Source organism: Microcaecilia unicolor, chromosome 6 (genome assembly GCF_901765095.1).
Source record: "Microcaecilia unicolor chromosome 6, aMicUni1.1, whole genome shotgun sequence".
Taxonomy (NCBI): domain Eukaryota; kingdom Metazoa; phylum Chordata; class Amphibia; order Gymnophiona; family Siphonopidae; genus Microcaecilia; species Microcaecilia unicolor.
The window spans coordinates 287310285-287331311 of NC_044036.1; the positions used below are offsets into that span (position 1 = coordinate 287310285).

General features: G+C 44.2%; 1 protein-coding gene across 4 annotated transcripts in view; it reads left to right on the forward strand.

Annotated features, from left to right (window-relative positions):
• CCDC180 (coiled-coil domain containing 180) overlaps positions 1 to 21027 on the forward strand; it is a 153611-nt gene that overhangs the window by 5896 nt on the left and 126688 nt on the right. For 3 of the 4 annotated variants that reach the window (XR_003942606.1, XM_030207751.1, XM_030207752.1), the window contains exons 3-9: positions 110 to 300; positions 1271 to 1359; positions 7299 to 7408; positions 7525 to 7653; positions 8459 to 8569; positions 12026 to 12121; positions 19612 to 19775. Coding sequence is in view for 3 of the 4 variants with exons in the window: in XM_030207751.1 (XP_030063611.1) it covers positions 110 to 300; positions 1271 to 1359; positions 7299 to 7408; positions 7525 to 7653; positions 8459 to 8569; positions 12026 to 12121; positions 19612 to 19775 (890 nt within the window). In the remaining variant the exon portion in view is untranslated. Of the gene's footprint in view, positions 1 to 109; positions 301 to 1270; positions 1360 to 4057; positions 4149 to 7298; positions 7409 to 7524; positions 7654 to 8458; positions 8570 to 12025; positions 12122 to 19611; positions 19776 to 21027 lie in introns of those variants that run through there. The other variant, XM_030207753.1, reaches the window with a different exon arrangement.

A 21027-nucleotide genomic window follows, 5' to 3' on the forward strand; every position in this document is an offset into this window, starting at 1 on the left:
GTATTTCGTAAAAATATATTATCAGATTTAGCTTTTGTTTTCTGCATGTGTAATCATCTCCAACTGCAGGAGAGGCAGCTGTGATATCTTTCTTGCATTTTGCATAAAGGTGCAGTTGGTGCGTTCACTGAGAGAGGCACGAACCAGGGCTGCACATCATGTATTCCCTTTGGAAAGTTTCAGGATCCCCCTGGTCAGAGATGTGGAGACGCGAACTGGAGCTCTCTTGTCTCCCCGCCAGCAGGTGTGGACTGAGAGCATGCCCAATGACTGGTTCACTGAGAACCCAGTTTTCTACCGGTACGTATTTAATTATCTTGGTCTACTGAGGGTCATTATTAAACCTATAGCTCCTGTCAGCTGGTTTGTCTGGAGCTGTTGAATCAAGGTTTCTAAGGAGTTTTCAGAAGTAATCAGCTTTCAAAGGGTTAACATATCTTAGTGCAAATAAATAAATAATACCCCAGAAAGGTTTTGTGAGCTATTTAGTGATCTTGAATGGAAATTAAGTATTCTGTGAAGAGTAGAAAGCTGAGGTTCAGTTTTCATGTTCTTACAATGGCTGTGCCAACACAACAGTTGAGTAGTAGAGTTTGTCAGCAATAACTTTCTATAACTGTCGTGATCAGCACTCCCATGGTCCAGGAATTCAAGAACTGCAGGAAAACACACTGGACATCGTCCATGCATTTTATGTAGGTGTACGTTACGTATTCATGCAGTAATAAAGCGGTCACATGGATTGTGCACATCATCCCCCAAATTTTTTTCATGGTACCTAGAGTTGGGTTAAATTGTGTGTGTGTGTACCTAGTGGTTAGGGTGGTGGACTTTGGTCCTGGGGAACTGCGGAACTGAGTTCGATTCCCACTTCAGGCACAGGCAGCTCCTTGTGACTTTGGGCAAGTCACTTAACCCTTCATTGCCCCATGTAAGCTGCATTGAGCCTGCCATGAGTGGGAAAGCGCGAGGTACAAATGTAACAAAAACAAATTGAATAACAAGTCAGTCAGCACTGATAATTGGGAGGTAACAGCTAATTATCAGAACTAATTGGGCTTAATTGGGGGTTAGGCGCACATTGTATATGTGCCTATGATGTTACACGCACACCTGACATGGGCCTAACATTAAATAACGTGTAACTATATGGGGATGTGGTTAGGGATGTTCCAGAGGCGTTCCCAGGATCGTTGTAGCTCTGAATGCATTTTCCCATAATGAATGTAGAAAATAAAGCAACTGTGTTCCCTCTGTTTTATAATTTTAGGGAATATATGACTGCTATAATTAAGCAAACTCAAGAAAGTGAATCTGAGATTGCAGCTCGAGAAGTCAGAGGCCTGACCGATGTTATTGGTAAGTTCAGAAACCTTTTATTCCAGAACCTGGTACATATATTGATGTATGGGTGCCTATATACTAAAGCTCAGCATGCGTGCCAAGGTATAGTGTGCTATGCACTAAGGGGCAAATCTAAAAATAGATGCAAACATGTAGACATGTGTAGATGTTTCAAATACTAGCATAAACGTGTGTATGTGTGCGTATATGCATGTATGTGCCAAACTTGCGCCAAGCCCTATTTTGTAAATATGAACCTATCTTGCATAGTGTGTATTTTGCAAGGGGGTGTACGTGTGGGTGGAGCTGGGGTGGGGTAGGGGACACACTTATGAATACTGTAAGTACCTTTTGAATCAGGGAGCACATCATTCTCTTGGTGTACCTTTTATCCCCTCCTCTTTAATTCCCCTTACCCCTTAGTTGTTCTGTCTGTTACCTGTCTTATTTAGATTGTGAGCTCTTTGAGCAGGGACTGTCTTTATGTGTATGGTGTACAGCGCTGCGTATGCGTTGTAGCGTTATAGAAGTGTTAAGTAGTAGTAGTAGTTGGTGTAGCTTTAGTACTAATTACGTCACCGTGAAATACTCCTAAAGCGTAAGTGCCTGCACCTAAATTATGGACACATATTTATTTATTTATCGGGATTTATTATTGCCTTTCTGAAGAGATTCACCTAAGGTGGTGTACAGGAGGTACATAAAACTTACAATTTAACAGCGTAGCAATAGTAAAATGACCAAATATAAACACAATGAGGTAAACTTGGAAATGGCAATTTGAACCCTAATAATAGGACTAACATGAAATACTGTCAGAAATGTGCACATTTAACAGCACTGTAGACCAATCATATAACAGAAATATGATAAATGTCAGTACAAAACAAATGTCATAATAGACAGCATGGAAGTACATTCAAATAATATAGATATGGAATGATGTCAGCATAATACCAGTGAACACCTGTGTGGTAACGTGAAGAAGGGTGGGCCCAGATAAGACAGCACCACACAGCGGTTGCAGGTGAAAGGAAATACGATTTATTATAAGTATGAGGTAGGGGTCCTGTTCCATTCACAGGTAGGAGGAAGAAAATAAACACAAAAATGTTCTTTAAATGTAAAACACAAAAAGGGTTCTTGCGTGTAGCAAGGTTCTCCAGTGGCCTGCTCCTGCAGGATCATGATGTACATAACTGTTTCTCAGCATGGCAGTATACTTTACTTATGTCTGGCCTGGTTCCCCAGAGCTATCAGTTTAGTCTCAAGCAGTTACTTGAGACAAAGTCCAAAGTTGCAAGGGTTCAAGTTGAATTTGACCTATCAGTAGCAGTTGCAGTTCACACATAGGCGGTGGAGGCAAATGCAGTTGGGTGTCGCTTCTTCCCTATGGGCCTCTTTAACCTAGCTATGGCCTAGGTTTTATACTTCCTGGACTATGCTGTCCTAGCTCCACCCTTTGTGGCTCTGACACTGTGAGGGAGTGTAATCAAGGAAGAGGGGCAGCATCCTATAGACTCCCTCACAACCTAATAAACATGCATTAAAACATTCAACTAACATAGATAAGATGCTATTCTTACATATACAACAAAACATCTTACTATGTAGCAGACAAGCCCAGTGCAGATATATAGATAGGGACAAGATGGGTAATGCAAAATCAATTAGGATATACAGGGGCGTAGCTACGGGTGGGCCTGGGTGGGCCCAGGCCCACCCAATCATGGCTCAGGCCCACCCAGTTTCGCCTGATCCACCAATCGATTCTGTCTTAGGCTTAAGGAAATTGCAAGGGCTCCACCTCATTGGCTCTGCTCACAGCCACACACGCAGCTAAAAAAAACAAGAGCTCTCTGCCTGCCTTGCCTTACCTCCATTCCCCACAGCATGCAGACCGGTATCACAAGGAAATTTCTGCCACAAGCATGAGGTTTGCAGCTCACGGTTCTTGCTTCAGCCTTCAGGCCACCGAAGTACTGGTCGGGACTTGGAAGCCGCAACAGTGAAGGCAGGGCTGCAGCTCAAAGAGGTTAGATATGTTAATTGCGTACCCTGCTTTCAAAAGCGAAGAGGTTCCAAGTGTCAGGATTCCTGGGATTGCTGAAGTGGTCTGGGGCTATGTTTTGTGTAGGCTGGGTCCGTTGTCAACCTGGGTTTTGAAAAAGCATACCTGAGTGTTTGATTAAGCTCGCTTTTACAACCTGTAGAGAAACATCTATCTATATAAAACGCACCTCCAACATTCTAATGAAGCCTCACTTTCCCAACATTCTAAAGTGAGGTGGCTGAGACCGCTTTTTGCTCCATGAGTGTCTGCCCCGCCCACATGTCAAACGTTATGATGTCGGGGGCGGAGCAATGACACTCAACCAATCGCATGAGGCAGCCTCAGTGATCGAAAACAAAAAAAAAAAAAACCTGCTGACACGAAGGGCAGGGACAGCTGGAGAAGGTTGCCCACCAAGCCACACCCCCTCCCTAACGACTCACTCACTGAGGCATGATGAGTGATAGAAAAAAAAACCCAGCTGAAGCAAATGGAACGGACAGCAGCACAGCCAAGAGAAACAACATAAAACAAACTCTGTCTCACAGCACGATCCCAGTTCCCCCCCTTCACACACCCTATAACCCTCCCCCTGTCAATCTCTAAAGAGGACAGCGAGGAGAAACAAGGAAGGTCGCCCACCAAGCCACACCCATAAGGACTCAATCACTCAGACAGGATGAATGATAGAAAAAAAAACCCCATCAAGTAAACGGAAGGCAGAGGACCACAGCCAGCACAAACAAAGAAGGTAAGGCTGAAAAAAAAATCTGTCTCAAAAAGCAATACAACAATGCAACCTCACAGTTTCCAAACCCTGCCCCCACCTCTGATACTCTCCTCTGATACTGGCACACACACCAACACAGAAATACACTGCAGCCTCACAATTAGCAAAGCCTGCCCCTACCTTCCACCATCAACCCTCTCACTCACATACACACTGATGAACGATCCCAGTTCCACCCTTTCCAACCCCCAACTTGCTGTAAAAAAAAAAAATGACAATCATCTGACTTGGCTCAGAATTAGCCCAAACACATGAGGTGAGCCAAAACCAGATCCCAGTTCACACCCTGCCACCATCAACCCTCTCACACACATACACACTGATGCACGATCCCAGTTCCCCCCCATCACACCACACCACCCCCTACAACCCCCCCCCCCCCCACCCCTCCCCCTGTCAATCTAAACAGAAGAACTGCTAAGCTGCTGTAAAAAAACATGGACACACATCTCACTTCCCTCACAATGAGCCCCGACACCAGTGGCGTTCCTAGGGGCGCTGACACCCGGGGTGGATCGCCGATGCACCCCCCCCAGCGGCATGCACCCGGGGCGGACCGCCCCCAACGCTACCCCCTTGGTACACCACTGCCAGACACATGAGGTCAGCCAAAACCAGATCCCTACGCCCCCCTCCCCCTGTCAATCTCACACACACAGGACATGGATACAACATGGCCACTCCCACTTCCCCCCTTTGCCTCCCAGCCCCCCTCCCCCTGTCAATCTCACACACACACACGACATGGATACAACATCGCCACTCACTCAACGCTAAGCAACCTCCAACCAGGATCCCAGTTAACACCCCTCCCCACCCCAAACTCACACACACACACTGATGCAGGACATAGATACATGGGCACTCACACTCTATGTATTCCACACTCAATCACTGACACCCCGCTCCCCAGCAATGGTAACCCCTCCACCCCTCAGTTCCTCACACACACTCATTGCATCTCTCCTCAAAACTTAAAAAAAAAAAAAACTACCAGCACTCTTACAAACAGCCCACACAACACAACAACGCTGACCAAACTCTAAACCGCCTGCCACCCACTCCCACTCACTCTCTGTCAAACACACACACACATACATTCACTCACTCCCTATCACACAGTCACTCTCACACACACTCTATCAAACATACACACTCACAGGAAAACCTTGCTAGCGCCCGTTTCATTACAGTCAGAAACGGGCCTTTTTTACTAGTATATTATAATGTAAAGTTGAAGGATATGTACCACATTTTATTTTGTCAGCATCAGAAGGGAGATAGAGTAGAGCTAGAGGAAGTGAAAAAGACTTCAATGTTTACTTAATCAGGCATTTGTTATAAAGCAAAGTTTGAAGGATATATGCTATTGCTGTAATTATATTGCAGGATCCTGTCATGTGTATTGAGATGTTTGCCATTATTGCAGACTTATGTCTGGTCAAGTTTAAGATATGGGATAATGTATTACAAATATCTGTTTTTCTATTATGTATATATGTGGTTTATATTGATGCAGGGCAGCTGTTGGGCAGACTACTTAGAAATCCATCATACCTATATACATAGTTCCCACCCATATTAGCTCCAGGCCCACCCAAAATGTCAGGTCTGGCTACGCCACTGATATATAGAGGTGTATTTTCAAAGCACTTGGACTTACAAAGTTCCAAAGAAACCTATGGAACTTTGTAAGTCTAAGTGCTTTGAAAATTAGCCCCATAGGTTTGTGGTTAAACTGAAGAGAAATTATATGTATAAGGAATATGTCTAGGTGATGAGTCTAGCAGTATCCTAAGATTCCTGGCCTTAGGGGGGAGTTCATACTTCCCAAATGATATTTTGAAGTCAGGTTTGTGCAGCGCTGCATACGCCTTGTAGCGCTATAGAAATGCTAAATAGTAGTAATAGTAGTAGGTACTTGTCCACTTGTGTTAGGAATCCACAGAATCCATTTTGCTTGGGTTCAGGCAGATTTGGTTGGGTTTTTTTTGCCCATTCCTAGGTTACTGCTAGACAGGCAGTCAGTTTACTTAAAGCTGTGGGTAGATGTGGTTCAGTGAGTATGAGTAAAAGTTCCACATCATCAGCCTCTGGTGCAAGAGGTTGTGGCAGCCATTTTCAGACAGCAGTTTCAAGAGGCAGGAGCAAGGAGGCTTTGCTTCTTCCCCCATTGACTCTACTAGGACCACCAGGGCTATCAGGTTGGCTGGGAGGGGGGCTCTGTACAGTCCTTGGAATGCCTCAAGTGCTCTACCAGTGAGCTTTCCTCCCAGATAGCGCACTCACTCTTTCTGAGAAATCTGCCTTTGAAAAAATTTGCTGCCTCAATGAGAATCCTCAGAAAGAGTGGTTGTGCTATCTGGGAGGAAAGCTCACTGGTAGAGCGCTTGAGGCATTCCAAGGACTGTCTAAAACTCCCCTCCCAAACAACCCCCTCAGCCAACCTGATAGCCCTGGTGTTCCTAGTAAGGTCAATGGGGAAAGAAGCAAAACCTCCTCGCTCCTGACAGGACCCTGGGGGGAGATGTAGGGAATGAGGGAGGATATTTCTGGGGCCAGGAGGGGGTTTGGGGCTTTTTTTTTTTCTTTTTAAAGAAAAACAGTTATCAGGTCCTGGCCAAAATTCAGCCAGAACCTGCATAACTCTCTTATGTGGGCCTCGGCTGAATATTGGCCAGAACCCATATAAGCCTCGGTGGCCACCATCAAACAAATTAGCCCCCGATATTCACTGCCGGTGTACGGACATGTCCGGCACTGAATATCCAGAGCTAATCTAGCCAGTGACAGCTTTTTAAAAGACACTGACTGCCACCGGTTGAATATTGACCAGACAGCATTTACCGGAACATAACCATTATACAGCATCTACATTGTGAAAATAGTTCTATGCAGTTTTTTCCTTTACCAGTTGCTGGATCAGTTACACAGTGCTTCACCAGACCTGTTCTCATCTTTGTTCCTCTTCAGCATTCACTCTTTTACCCATACTCTCTCTCCTTGTTCACTCCACTCTATTCATCCGTACCCCTACACCTGCTCAGTCTTTTTAAGTTGCCTTGCAAGTGACATGATCATGGAGCATTGAGTTTATTTCTTACTCTGCAGTCCCTGAGACAACTGACGGTAGCTTCCTTCAGCACATAACAGAGAGCCGAAAAGAACGCCATGAGGCTGCACTAACTGCACTCCAACAGAAGCTTGTTTACATCAGGAAGGTGAGAAAGAACTATCAGTCAGTACTGGCTGGCTTCCAAGTGCCTTAGGGAAAGTAGCTTGCTATTCCACTGTCCCCTTCCCCCAACAATAATGGCTTCTGTTCTGTCTGTTTCAGGAACTGGAAGTCTTAGTTATGAACACCGGAAAATCTTTTCAGGCAAAATTGCTTAAATCAAATAAAGATATTGAACTTCAGTTCCAAAAAATTGAAAATGAAAAAGGCAGGACATGCTTCACATTGCAAGTAATACCCATGATACCTACCTAATGTTGATTTGTCTATGTGTTTAGCTACAGTATGTTCCCTCTGCCTATTTATTATGGAGGTAATATTCAGCTCCTAACAGCAAGCGGTTTTTAAGCTGCTTACAGCCACAGGCTGAACTGAGCTTAGATATTCAATGCTTGGCCACGTCCAGGCACCGGAATTGAATATCTAGGTCATCCAGAAGCTAACCATATAGCAGCTGATATTCAGACCAGTGCGTAGTTAGCGTGGTGTGTGTAAAGTCAGGACAGCGTGCGCTAATGTCCAAAATAATATTCAGAGTGTGCAGATGGCAGAGTTATCACAGGATGCCTTAGCATATTCTGCAGTAACCGTTTTTCCATGTGCTAAGCCTATGTTAGGGCTTAGCACACCTTAGTAAAAGGGCTATTCTATGTATCTTATTTGCATTCTTTGTTTCTGTCTTATCTATATTCCGAAGTTGTCGTAGTATATGTTATTGTATTTTGCTTACCTGAACACACTGTGGGCCCTGTTTACTAAGTTGTGTTACAGGCGCGTTAGTGTTTTTAACGCACGTTAACTATGTAAGCCCCTCAGGAACGGGGAAATATCCAGTATACGTGAATGTAACTCGCCTTGAGCTACTACTGAAAAGGTGTGAGCAAAATCCAAATAAATAAGTATGTGCGTTAACCGTATATGTGCCTACAAGGCTAGCACGCACGCGCTAATTGTAGGCGCATTAAAAATGCTAACGCACCTTAGTAAACAGGGCCCTATGTTCTTCGTTGCACTGCTAATACACTATTTTTGGTAGGATTTTAAGAAGATGTGGATTGCCATAGCCCAGAACTCACAGTGCAGGAGACAATGGATCAAAGAAATGGATGAAACCTTAACCAGTCTGGAAGGGAATCGAGCCAAACAAGTGAGCAGATGTTTGACTTACCATGCATGTGAGAATAATTTTCAGAGGGGCCTAGCCAGGGATCTAAGGAATTTCCCTACCCCACCCCACCCCTCCTCCAGGGTGAATATTGTAATCCCCCCAAAGCTGCTCAATCTAGCTACTTAGCTACCTGTTAAAAATAGGCCATCTTAGGAGCAGCAATGGGCTGAGGGAAGAAAAATATGCACATGCACTAGATTTTCAAATCCATATGCATATTTTCCCATGTGTACTTGCCCTACAGGTTTTATATCTGCAAAATCTGTGAATTTTTTTTTACCTGCTTAACATGAAACTAATTAGCTAATCAGCTACTGTGAGTAAATGAAAATTGTCCTTAATGAAAGGGAAATGGGACTTGATATACCGCCTTTCTGAGGTTTTTGCAACTACATTCAAAGCGGTTTACATATAGTCAGGTACTTGTTTTTGTACCAGGGAAATGGAGGGTTAAGTGACTTGCCCAGAGTCACAAGGAGCTGCAGTGGGATTCAAACTCAGTTCTCCGGGATCAAAGTCCACTGCACTAACCACTAGGCTACTCCTCCACTCCAGCAAAACCCGCTGGGCTGCTGTAAGATGAGTCTGGATCATACTTAGGACTTCTGTATAAAGTGTAAATGCAGGTGTTTATTTTCTTGCAAGTTACTGTTGTATAGTTGGTTTGTTTATTATTAACATTTTATATACCACTTAGCTTAACCAGATCACAGCGGTTAACAAGTTTAAATAATACAATTGAGTAAAAGGAAAACCATATTATCTGATAGTAAAGAACTAATCACAATCATTTGAAGCATTCATTCTAGAGAACAGGACAATACAGCATCTTCAACACTGCAGAACTTAATAAACCCTTATTTCCTTTCCATCCACAATATTAAATGTTTTATAAAAATAAAAACTTTTAAGTAAAGATTTGAACTTTTTAAAATTAACATTCGCTTGTACGTTTTTTTTGGGGGTTAATAATGTAATCATGGGTCAAAAACACCTTCCCAATAACTGCAAAACTTTTTAAAAAATATTTTTATGCAAATTTGTGTTTAAGTGAACTGTGCTTAACACTCTTTAAATACAATATGCTTCACAATCATGAGTGCAACCACAGTAGGTGCACGCTCCCTGCTCCTTCTGCTCCGGAACAGGAAGTAACCTGTTCCAGGGCAGAGAGAGCAGGGAACCAGCGGAGCCAACAGGCACGCTGCACCCCCCACAGCAGCGTGCACCTGGGGTGGACCACCCCCCCCCCCTCCTTGGTACGTCACTGGGGACGTGCGCTAGATGTAATCTACTTGGACTTCAGCAAAGCCTTTGATACGGTCCCCCACAGAAGACTCGTGAATAAGCTGAAAGGATTGAACTTAGGACAGAAAGTGGTGAACTGGATAAGAAACTGGTTGACCGACAGATGGCAGAGGGTGGTGGTAAATGGAATTCGCTCGGAGGAAAGGAAGGTGAGCAGTGGAGTTCCTCAGGGGTCAGTGCTGGGGCCTATTCTGTTTAATATATTTGTGGGAGATATTGCTGAAGGGTTGGAAGGAAAGGTGTGCCTTTTTGCGGATGACACGAAAATAGCCAATAGAATGGATACCCTGGAGGGAGTAGAAACGATGAGAAGGGATCTCCGAACGTTAGAAGAATGGTCGAGGGTCTGGCAGTTAAAATGTAATCAATACAAAGTACCTGGGGTATCTTGTTCTCTCCTGGTTTCAAAGAATCAGAAACTGCTTACCACAAATAGAAACTCTTGATTATTTTTTTCAACTTTTTTTTTCATATGCTCTTAAATATCAATATATATGCTTATTCACAATGCCATCATATCATGCCATTCGCACATCATATTACATCATAAGTATCTTTAATATGATTGATTTATTATAAATAGTACAGTTCTCAGTTGTGCATTTTATCAATCACTCCGCATGATTGTCTATAATATGTGATCACCCATACATCACTGCACTGTGTCCCTACCTACCTCCAGTATTTAAATCAAAAAGCTCTTATGTTTCAGTGTTAACAGTCCTGAGAAAGGCAAGGACAAATCAAACTCGGGTATACATATAAAGTATCACATACCATATAAAATGAGTTTATCTTGTTGGGCAGACTGGATGGACCGTACAGGTCTTTATCTGTCGTCATTTACTATGTTACTACTATAACCACTACAGCTCCTTCTTCGTCTGCTGGTTTGATGGTAATGGAATGATCCTGCGTAAGTCTCTTGATAGCCTCATTCTGCGTTGTGGAAGTGTTAAAAAAAAAAAAGCTCTTGTCTTCTTACCTTCAATTATTGCAATATACTTCAAAACCAGCTTCTCGTACGTGTGAGTGAGAGGATTTGTAGTACCAGGTGGCTGCCATTTACTAGCATGTTTCACAACCAATCTTTCAGTGTTGCTTCCAGTGTTAGTGGCCAAAAAAATCTATTATCTTGAGTCTTCTTCTAAACTTAAACAGATCAGCTATCACATTAAAAACATTGTAGGCAGGGGTAGGGATAAAGGACAATGCTTTGCTTAAAACCTGTGTTTCTTCTGTGTCTAAAGTTCTATCAGATATGTTATAAACAGCCAGCCACCGGCTAAATATCAGACCCTTTGTATCCAGTTCTCACCAAAGTGTCAAACAGAACCATTGACTGTATACAGAGTCAGCTGGGATTTTTCACACATGTAGAGGCAGGATGAGCACTATCTGGATCAGCCCTCATTAAATAGGCCCCTTACTAATTTCACAATCCTGCAGATTAATGGATTGTGAGAAGTTGAGTGAACTCGCACCTCTATGTGTGAGAAAGCATGTGTTTGCAGTATTGATATTGTATATGGTAGTATACGTTAATGTCTTTGTGTGTGTGTGTATTTTTATTGATGTTTATTGTATATTTTTTATAATTATGTAAGTTACTTTGTTCTCCACTTAGTTATAGGTGGAATATGTTAATAAACCATAAACCATGTTCCTGCTCCCTTACCACTAATTGAACAAGAAAAGAAGGAGAAACCTCATGTGAACGATGAACAAAAATGTGAGGTGAACTCAAGAGGATGTCAAGAAGTCTTTATTATGAACGGCCATGTCGGGTCGATTTTATGCTGTTCATAATAAAGACTTCTTGACATCCTCTTGAGTTCACTTCACTTTTTTGTTCATCGTTTACCACTGATTGAGCCAAAAAGTGCACTTTGATTTGAAAGGTAAAAAAAAAAAAAAAGAGAGAACATGTCAAGGGACATATTCTAAATGCAGGCTCCTCAATTTACACACTGGTTACCTCTGCTTTTAAAGAGGTGTGTCTGAGTTAAAATGCTAAAACTATGAACAGTGTACATCTTCTCTTCAGCTAAAGAATTTAGGTAAATGAGAGAACAACTTGCAATGTGGTTTCAGTAGCATTAAGATTTGTTGCATTTTCTTTCTCAGATTGGGGATGTGCTGAAAGAATATATAAAGATCCTGGAAAACATTTCCTATCTCATGCCCCAAGATGTGTACAGATTAATACATAAGGAAGCTATGGTAAGATGTAAGCGGGCGGATTATGCAAAATCGGGCTGGGTATATGGGGAAGGGGCAGCTGGAACACTGCTTGTGGTACTCTGTGCTGTGTCATGACCTTGAACTCTGGGTGGAGGTGGTGGAGGCAAAAACGGTGACAGAATTGAAACACAAAACAACTCACGAACAGTTATAAGTTGATCTATGATAGGCATGGATGGTGTTTAGATGGCAGTTCCAGCAGTGGGGAAATGAAGCCAATACCGGACGGACTTCTACGGTCTGTGATCTCATATATGGTAAGACAGATAAAGGAGCACTTAACTGCCCTCGGTGCCTGCAAAGTAAATGCCACTTTCTACTGGCCTGAAGTCAAGCCAGTAGAAAATGGTGTTTACTTTGCAGACACCAAGGGCAAGTGCTATTTTACTTTGACATTTGGTTAAAACCTTTATGAACTGTGTTAATCAAATGGGAGTTTTTTCTATGTTGCTATGATTGAATTAGGCTAGTTGTGTGGTGCTACAGTCAGGCACCTGTTTGATGCCCATTTGAATACATGATTTTCTCCCATATACATTTTTAAATGTATTTAACTTGTCAAAATTAAAAGTATTGTAGTTTGTTATGCAAATTATGCTGACAATACAATCTTTCCCTAAAAGTATGCTAATTTAAAAAGTAATTTAAGTTCGTTCTGTAAAGTCCTCAAATAGCACAGCTCCCCTCCCCCCCCCCCCCCCCCCCCAAAGGGTCAGTGGCTCTTGCAAAAGATTGTTCAATACCTTAAACTGGTTCCAAAAAGTCCTTATGGTAGGGCAAGCCCAGACCATATGTCCCATTGTAGCTCTAGACTCTGCACTGGGGACAGTTATCTCCTCGTAAATCTATATGCCTTAAAGGCTTGAATTTGTGTTATGTATGCTCCTAGTAGAAAATTGTATTGTGTCTCTTGTAATTGTGCATTTCCACTCTACCCACTGCACTGTAAATCATTTCTGGTGTCACTTCAGACTCTCAAACTTTTGCCCATTTAACTGCTAATCTAATATAATAAAACGCACCCTCAACGTTCTGAAGCCACGTTCTGTGAAGCCGGAAACTTGAAGCCGGAAGCCTCAGTTCTGTGAAGCCGGAAACTTGAAGCCTTGAAGCCTGAAGCCTTGAAGCCATCTGACGTCACTCCCAGGCTGAGGCTGAAGGGTTCAGCCTGCCGTCTCTGCCCCGCCCTCGCGACAAAACAAACAAATCCGGAAGCGAAACGTCAGGGAAGGAGGCGGCGCTCCCGACATCTAGCCTTCCCTTCGCTGTGTTCCGCCTTCAAAACAAGGCGGAACACAGCGAAGGGAAAGCTAGACGTCGGGAGCGCCGCCTCCTTCCCTGACGCTTCGCTGCACGAACCGCCACGGAGGTAAAGTTAAAAGAATAAAAAAAAAAAAAAAGGATGCATGGATGCGAAGGGGGGGGGGCATGGATGCGAGGCAAGGATGCGAAGGGGGGGGGCATGGATGCGAAGGGGGGGGGAGAAGAGGGCGGGCCAGGCTGGGATATGGGAGAGACCGTAGCATGGATGCGAGGGGGGGGGGGAACATGGAAGGGCGAGAGGGGACTTGCTGGAAAAGGATGAATGGAGGCGGCAGGGGACAGAGGAGCATGGATGGGCATGGATTGGGAGGGCAGGACTCAGGGAGAGAGGGAAATTGCTGGATAGGGAAAAATGGAGGGGCCAGGTGACAGATGAGCATGGATGGGCATGGATTGCAAGGGCAGGACTCAGGGAGAGGGGAATTGCTGGATAGGGATGAATGGAGGGGACAGATGGGCATGGATGGATATGGATTGCAGAGCAGGCCTCAGGCAGAGAGGGGAAATGCTGGATAGGGAAAAATGGAGGGGCCAGGTGACAGATGAGCATGGATGGGCATGGATTGGAAGGGCAGGACTCAGGGAGAGGGGAATTGCTGGATAGGGATGAATGGAGGGGACAGATGGGCATGGATGGATATGGATTGCAGAGCAGGCCTCAGGCAGAGAGGGGAAATGCTGGATAGGGAAAAATGGAGGGGCCAGGTGACAGATGAGCATGGATGGGCATGGATTGGAAGGGCAGGACTCAGGGAGAGGGGAATTGCTGGATAGGGATGAATGGAGGGGACAGATGGGCATGGATGGATATGGATTGCAGAGCAGGCCTCAGGCAGAGAGGGAAAATGCTGGATAGGGAAAAATGGAGGGGCCAGGTGACAGAGGAGCATGGATGGGCATGGATTGGAAGGGCAGGACTCAGGGAGAGGGGAATTGCTGGATAGGGATGAATGGAGGGGACAGATGGGCATGGATGGAAATGGATTGCAGAGCAGGCCTCAGGCAGAGAGGGGAAATGCTGGATAGGGAAAAATGGAGGGGCCAGGTGACAGATGGGCATGGATTGGAAGGGCAGGACTCAGGGAGAGGGGAATTGCTGGATAGGGATGAATGGAGGGGACAGATGGGCATGGATGGATATGGATTGCAGAGCAGGCCTCAGGCAGAGAGGGGAAATGCAGGATAGGGATGAATGGAGGGGGCAGGTGACAGACAAACATGGATGGCCATGGATTGGGAGGGCAGGGCTCAGGGACAGAGGGGAATTGCTGGAAAAGGATGAATGGAGGGGGCAGGGGACAGATGGCCATGGATTGGGAGGGCACGGCTCACACTCTCTCTCTCATATACAATGTCTTTCTGACTCTCACTCTCACACACTCTGTCTCACACTGTATCACATTCATTCTCTATGTGCCACACAGTCACTCACACACTCGCTTGGTCTCATACACTCACTCAAACAGAGAATCTGTGTCTCACACACACTCTCTCTCTCGCCCACACACACACACTCTCACTCACACTGTGTCTCACATACACACTTGCACACACTCTCATTCTCACACACACACTCTCTCACAAACACACTCACACCCAGACTCACGCTCTCTCTCACACAATCACACTTTCACTCTGACTCTCAAACAGACACTCTCACATACACTCTCCCAAACATACACACTCCGAGGAAAACCTTGCTAGCGCCCGTTTCATTTGTGTCAGAAACGGGCCTTTTTTACTAGTGACTCCCATATTGAGGCCTCCTTCACAAAAGCTTTATGATGAAAGGTTACACACATTTTTCCCACCCTGAAGTTTTATTAAGAAAAGGGGATGGGATTTGATATACAGCCTTTCTGTGGTTACAAAGTGATTTACATATTATATACAGGTACTTATTTTGTACCTTGGACAATGGAGGGTTAAGTGACTTGCCCAGAGTCACAAAAGCCCCTGGTTTATTATTATTTATTTATTACATTTGTACCCCGCTCTTTCCCACATACAGCAGATCCAGTGCGGCTTACATAGTAAAAGAAAGCATCTTACATGGTAAAAAATACAGTAAAAACAAGGAAATGTAGGAACAGTATTATAAATTGTGATGATCATAACTACTTACATTATGAAAGGCTTTACAAAGGACATGTGAAAAGAACGTAATGAACTAGAATAGGGAAGGTAGACAAGGATATGATAGTTGAAAGGGAAGGAGAATGGGGGGGGGGGGGAATGGTAAAGGATGGAGGGAAGAAGATGAGGGATTGACTATAACATTGGGGTCAGAGTAAGCGTCGACGTCTTAGCAGGAGTATCGTAGGTGATCTCTGGCCAGTGTACTAACCGTTCATTCATTCATTCATGTATAAATGTGTTTGTTTTTTTATTTATGTTATATTCTGTCTTTTATTCTAGGTGGTTCACAGCATATCACATCCATAAATATAAACATAAAATCTCCATCAATATACAGACATAACATTATATATTACTTAAAATATCATCTAAAAAGTCATACTGGTACAAATCTCTTCACCCTCTAAAAACCAAGGATACCAAATCCCAAAAATCACTGAGCCCAATATCTACCTGCACTCCTATTCCAATTCAAAGGCACTACTGAACAAGAAAGCTACTCCTCCACCATGTACAACACCTATGTGCTGATCACATAAATATAGGTGCATACTTTCCTTGTGTGTACTTTTTAGACATGCATGCACTTGTGCAATTGTATAAAAGCACTTTTTAGCATATAAAACAGGCTTTACGTGCGGACAAAGCTTTAGAAACTTACCCCAAGTGATCCTGGAGTTGTGTCTGTTGGGATTTATTAACTGCCTTTATGAACAGATTCATCCAAAGTGGTGTACAGCAGGTCCAGTTTAACAAAACTTACAATTTTGTTAATATCGTAACAATAAAATGACCAAATATAAACATAAATACAATAAATGAGGTAAACTTGGAAATATGATGTCAGTACAATACAAAAAATACCATAATAGGGAGCATGGAAGAATATTCAAATAACATAGATATAATACGATGTCAGAATAATACCAATGAAACACCTAATAAGCAAGCAATAGAATAACAGAGATATGATGTTAATGCTTTTCTATCTAGCCAAGAGGCCAAGTTGTGAAGCAGTCACATATTTTATAAGATACAGGTGTACACATTACACCGCCTTCAGAACAGCATTAAAGGCTGCTTCTGAGGGCCTATTTTACAAAAGTACATTAGCAGCTATGTTTTTTTTTTTTTTTTTTAAAGTAAACCTAAAATAGGCACTTTTTGTTATTATGACATAGGCAACTTGTTGTAAGATTACCTCCTATAGGGATCATTTTAAGACTGCCCAGATAGATGCAAATGTTGCAGGTACTATTTTATCCACAGATTATATATGTACTAGTAAAAAAGGCCCGTTTCTGACACAAATGAAACGGGCGCTAGCAAGGTTTTCCTCGGAGTGTGTATGTTTGGGAGAGTGTATGTGAGAGTGAGTGTTTGAGAGTCAGAGTGAAAGTGTGAGTCCAATCCATGCTCCTCTGTCACCTGGCCCCTCCATTCATCCCTATCCAGCAATTCCGCTGTCTCCCTGAGGCCTGCCCTGCAATCCATATGCATCCATGGCCATCTGTCCCCTCCATTCATCCCTATCCAGCAATTCCCCTCTCCCTGAGTCCTGCCCTTCCAATCCATGCTCCTCTTTCACCTGGCCCCTCCATGCATCCCTATCCAGCAATTCCCCTCTCTGCCTGAGGCCTGCCCTGCAATCCATATGCATCCATGCCCATCTGTGCCCTCCATTCATCCCTATCCAGCAATTCCCCTCTCCCTGAGTCCTGCCCTTCCAATCCATGCCCATCCATGCTCATCTGTCACCTGGCCCCTCCATTTTTCCCTATCCAGCATTTCCCCTCTCTGCCTGAGGCCTGCCCTGCAATCCATATCCATCCATGCCCATCTGTCCCCTCCATTCATCCCTATCCAGCAATTCCCCTCTCCCTGAGTCCTGCCCTTCCAATCCATGCCCATCCATGCTCCTCTGTCACCTGGCCCCTCCATTTTCCCTATCCAGCAATTGCCCTCTCTCCCTGAGGCCTGCCCTGCAATCCATATCCATCCATGCCCATCTGTCCCCTCTATTCATCCCTATCCAGCAATTTCCCTCTCTCCCTGAGTCCTGCCCTCCCAATCCATGCCCATCCATGCTCCTCTGTCCCCTGCCCCCTCCATTCATCCCTTTCCAGCAATTGCCCTCTCTCCCTGAGCCCTGCCCTCCCAATCCATGCCCATCCATGCTCCTCTGTCCCCTGCCGCCTCCATTCATCCTTTTCCAGCAAGTCCCCTGTCTCCCTTCCATGACCCCCCCTTGCATCCATGCTCCTCTCTCTCCCATGTCCCAGCCTGGGCCGCCCTCCCGCTCCCATTGTTTTTCTTTTGTGGCCACCCTCTTCGATCCCCCCAACATGGTTTTTTGTTTTTTCTTGTTTTTAAATGTACCTCCGTGGCGGTTCCGGCAGCGAAGCGTCAGGGAAGGAGGCGGTGCTCCCGACGTCTAGGTTTCCCTTCGCTGTGTTCCGCCTTCTTTTGACGTCATCCTTGACGTCAGAAGAAGGCGGAACACAGCGAAGGGAAGGCTAGACGTTGAGAGCGCCGCCTCCTTCCCTGACGCTTCGCTGCCGAGCGTTGCGATTGGTTGAGTGTCATTGCTCCGCCCTCGACGTCATCACGTTTGACGCGTGGGCGGGGCAGACACAATGCGATCTCACCCCCTTCACTTTTGGCTAACAGAGGCTTCATTCGAACGTTGGAGGTGCGTTTTATATAGAGAGATGTTTTCATTTTAACAGTTGTCTACGAAGAAGCCTGCACACATTACACCTGCTCATTTGTGTCACTAGATTCTTCAAGGAAAAAATATGTGCATACTTTTAAAAATTCAAAATATATTCATATTTCTACGCTTTGCCCCCCCCCCCCCCCCCCCCCCCATGAATGCCTTCCTTTACCATGGGTAAAAGTCCATGCTCAGTTAACTCTTGCACATACATTTGTAAACATATATTTATTTATCACATTTCTGTTCCACCTATATCCTGCATGGATCACAACCAAAACATTACGACATACAGCAGACCTATAAACACTACTAAAACAAAGATTTCCAAAGAGAGAGTACACAGAAAAGAAAATATCAGCAGCTGCCTTCACCAGTTGAGACTAGCTTATCACTAAGCCAGCCTGGGAAAAAAAGCTACATCCATCTAAAGGTTTGACCATGCCTGGGTTCAAAAACTAGAGTCAAATATCTATGAAAATAAATGCACTTTCAGCTGTCTGTTAAAAGTTGTTGGGCTCGATATTCAGCCAGCAGCGATCAGCATTTTGCTGACCACTGCCAGCATTATGTCTGGGCTCCGGCACTGAACTTCTGGGTATAGGGAGCTAGTTAAAACATTGGCAAATAACACAGTTAACCATTCTTAATCATCTGTGAAGATAGGACTGCGTGTTATGCGATCCTATTTATGTGGTTGTCTTAACTGGCTAAGTGCTGACGCCGCCCCTGGAACGCCCACAAGAGTTTTTTTGATTTGATTGATTCCACATCCGCCTGAGTTGTTTTGTAGCGGACGCCACAAGTTAGCCATTTTCAGCTTGGGCACTAACCAGGTATTTTCAATGGCACTAACTGGTTAAATGCCTCTGAGATGCCCGGTTAGTCCTGGACAGGCGATTTAAACGGCCAGGAGCCTCTCTTGACCATTTAAATAAGTTTGAATGTCAGACCCATTCTGTCTGTTATAGTTCTTAGCAGTAGTGAACCATTCCACTCTTCTGAACCTGCAGTAAAGAAGCAGGAAACGTCTCTACGACATGAAAATTGTGCAGAGCTGAAATAGAAAGGCACTGGGTGGGCAATTCTTCAAAAAGCCCTTTTCCAAATGTAAAGCACTGGTTTACCAGTAGAATTGCTCTTGAAAATTACCCCACCTATGCTGTAAGAACTGAAGTGGGCCCCATTATCTGCTCATGTTGATTTTTCTGTTTTGAGCCTTGTTGACATCAATCTCTGTTTCTGCTCTTCTACTTTCCTGCATGTTCCTGGCCATTCCCTTGATCCACAGTTGATAAACCAAGCTGTACTGGCCAATCTTAGGGCAGTAGCCAAGCTTTCCATGAATCTGGTGGAGGCAGACCTGAAGCGGGAAGCATCTCAGTGGCTCCGATGGCAGGACATCGTGAAGAACTGGAAAACCATGCAGAAGGACTTAATTATCCAGAAGTTCAGGTTGGACTTCCAGCTATAAGTGTTGTGTTATAGGTGGAACTACAGCAGGTCACATAGGGCCTGATATTCAGCCAGCAGCAATCAACATTCTCACTTCCGTCAAGCTATCCCTGAAAATTCAGTGCCGGGCCGTGTCAGGACTCTGGCATTGAATTTCTGGGTATATGGAACTGGCGAAAGCATAGCCAGTTAAGTGTGATATTCAGGACTTAACCGGCTATAGCAAACCACATAAAGATAGGACTGACTTTTATGTGGTTACCTTGGTCTGTTAAAGTGCTGACTCCGCTACTGGAACTCCCCAAAATCGTTGGTTTCACATTGGGCACTCACCAGACATTTTTTTTTTATTTAAAGAGAGTTAATTAAAAGATAAGCAAAATCCAGCATCATGCAGGAGGATACATTAAGAAACAGCAAGACCAAACACTATAATGCACACCTACTGCTCAGTACAGACTCTTATTTTTACATAAAGTTTTAAGATGAAAACAGAAATTAGCAAAACAAACCCCAAGGGAAAGGGAAGAGTGGTTTACGCTATTTTATTTATTTATTGGGATTTATTAACTGGAAAGGGTGAGGCGAGAGGATCTAACCTGTGTCTACCAGAAAACTAGGGACAAACATTAAAGAAATAACTCATGTCAAAAAGAGCCCCAAATTTTCTTCCAAAGTGAAACAGTTGCATGTCATTCATTAGTTAGTTTCTCCATTCTATAGATATAGCGCAACTTAAGTTTCCATTGGAGCACAGAAGGAACACCAGGATTTTAGCTGCCGCCAGCTTTATGTCACAATATTCAATGCCAGGCCATGTCCGGCCACTGGCATTGAATATCTGAGAATGTGTGGATGGCCGGCACTTGTCCGGTTAAGGCAAATATTCAGCCTTTAAGCAGATAGATGAAACAGGACAAAGATAGGATTATGTTTTGTGTAGTCAGATTTGTCCTATTACTTTATATGGTTAAGTGCTGACTCCGCCCTAACTCCACCCCCGGACCGCCTAACATAGCCAGTTTTAGCTTAGGTGGTTAGAGGAGATATTCAGCAGCACGATCCAGTTAAGTGCCACTGAATATCGGCAGATGTCCCCACACAGGTGATTTAACTGGTCAGAAGCCTCTCCTACCCGGTTAAATAGCTTTGAATATTGACCCCTTACGCGCTAATATTTACACCTGCCTTTCACCTGGTGTAAGTGTTGGTGCCCAGATGTTGTTATAGAATAGTATCTTAGAGCACAGAT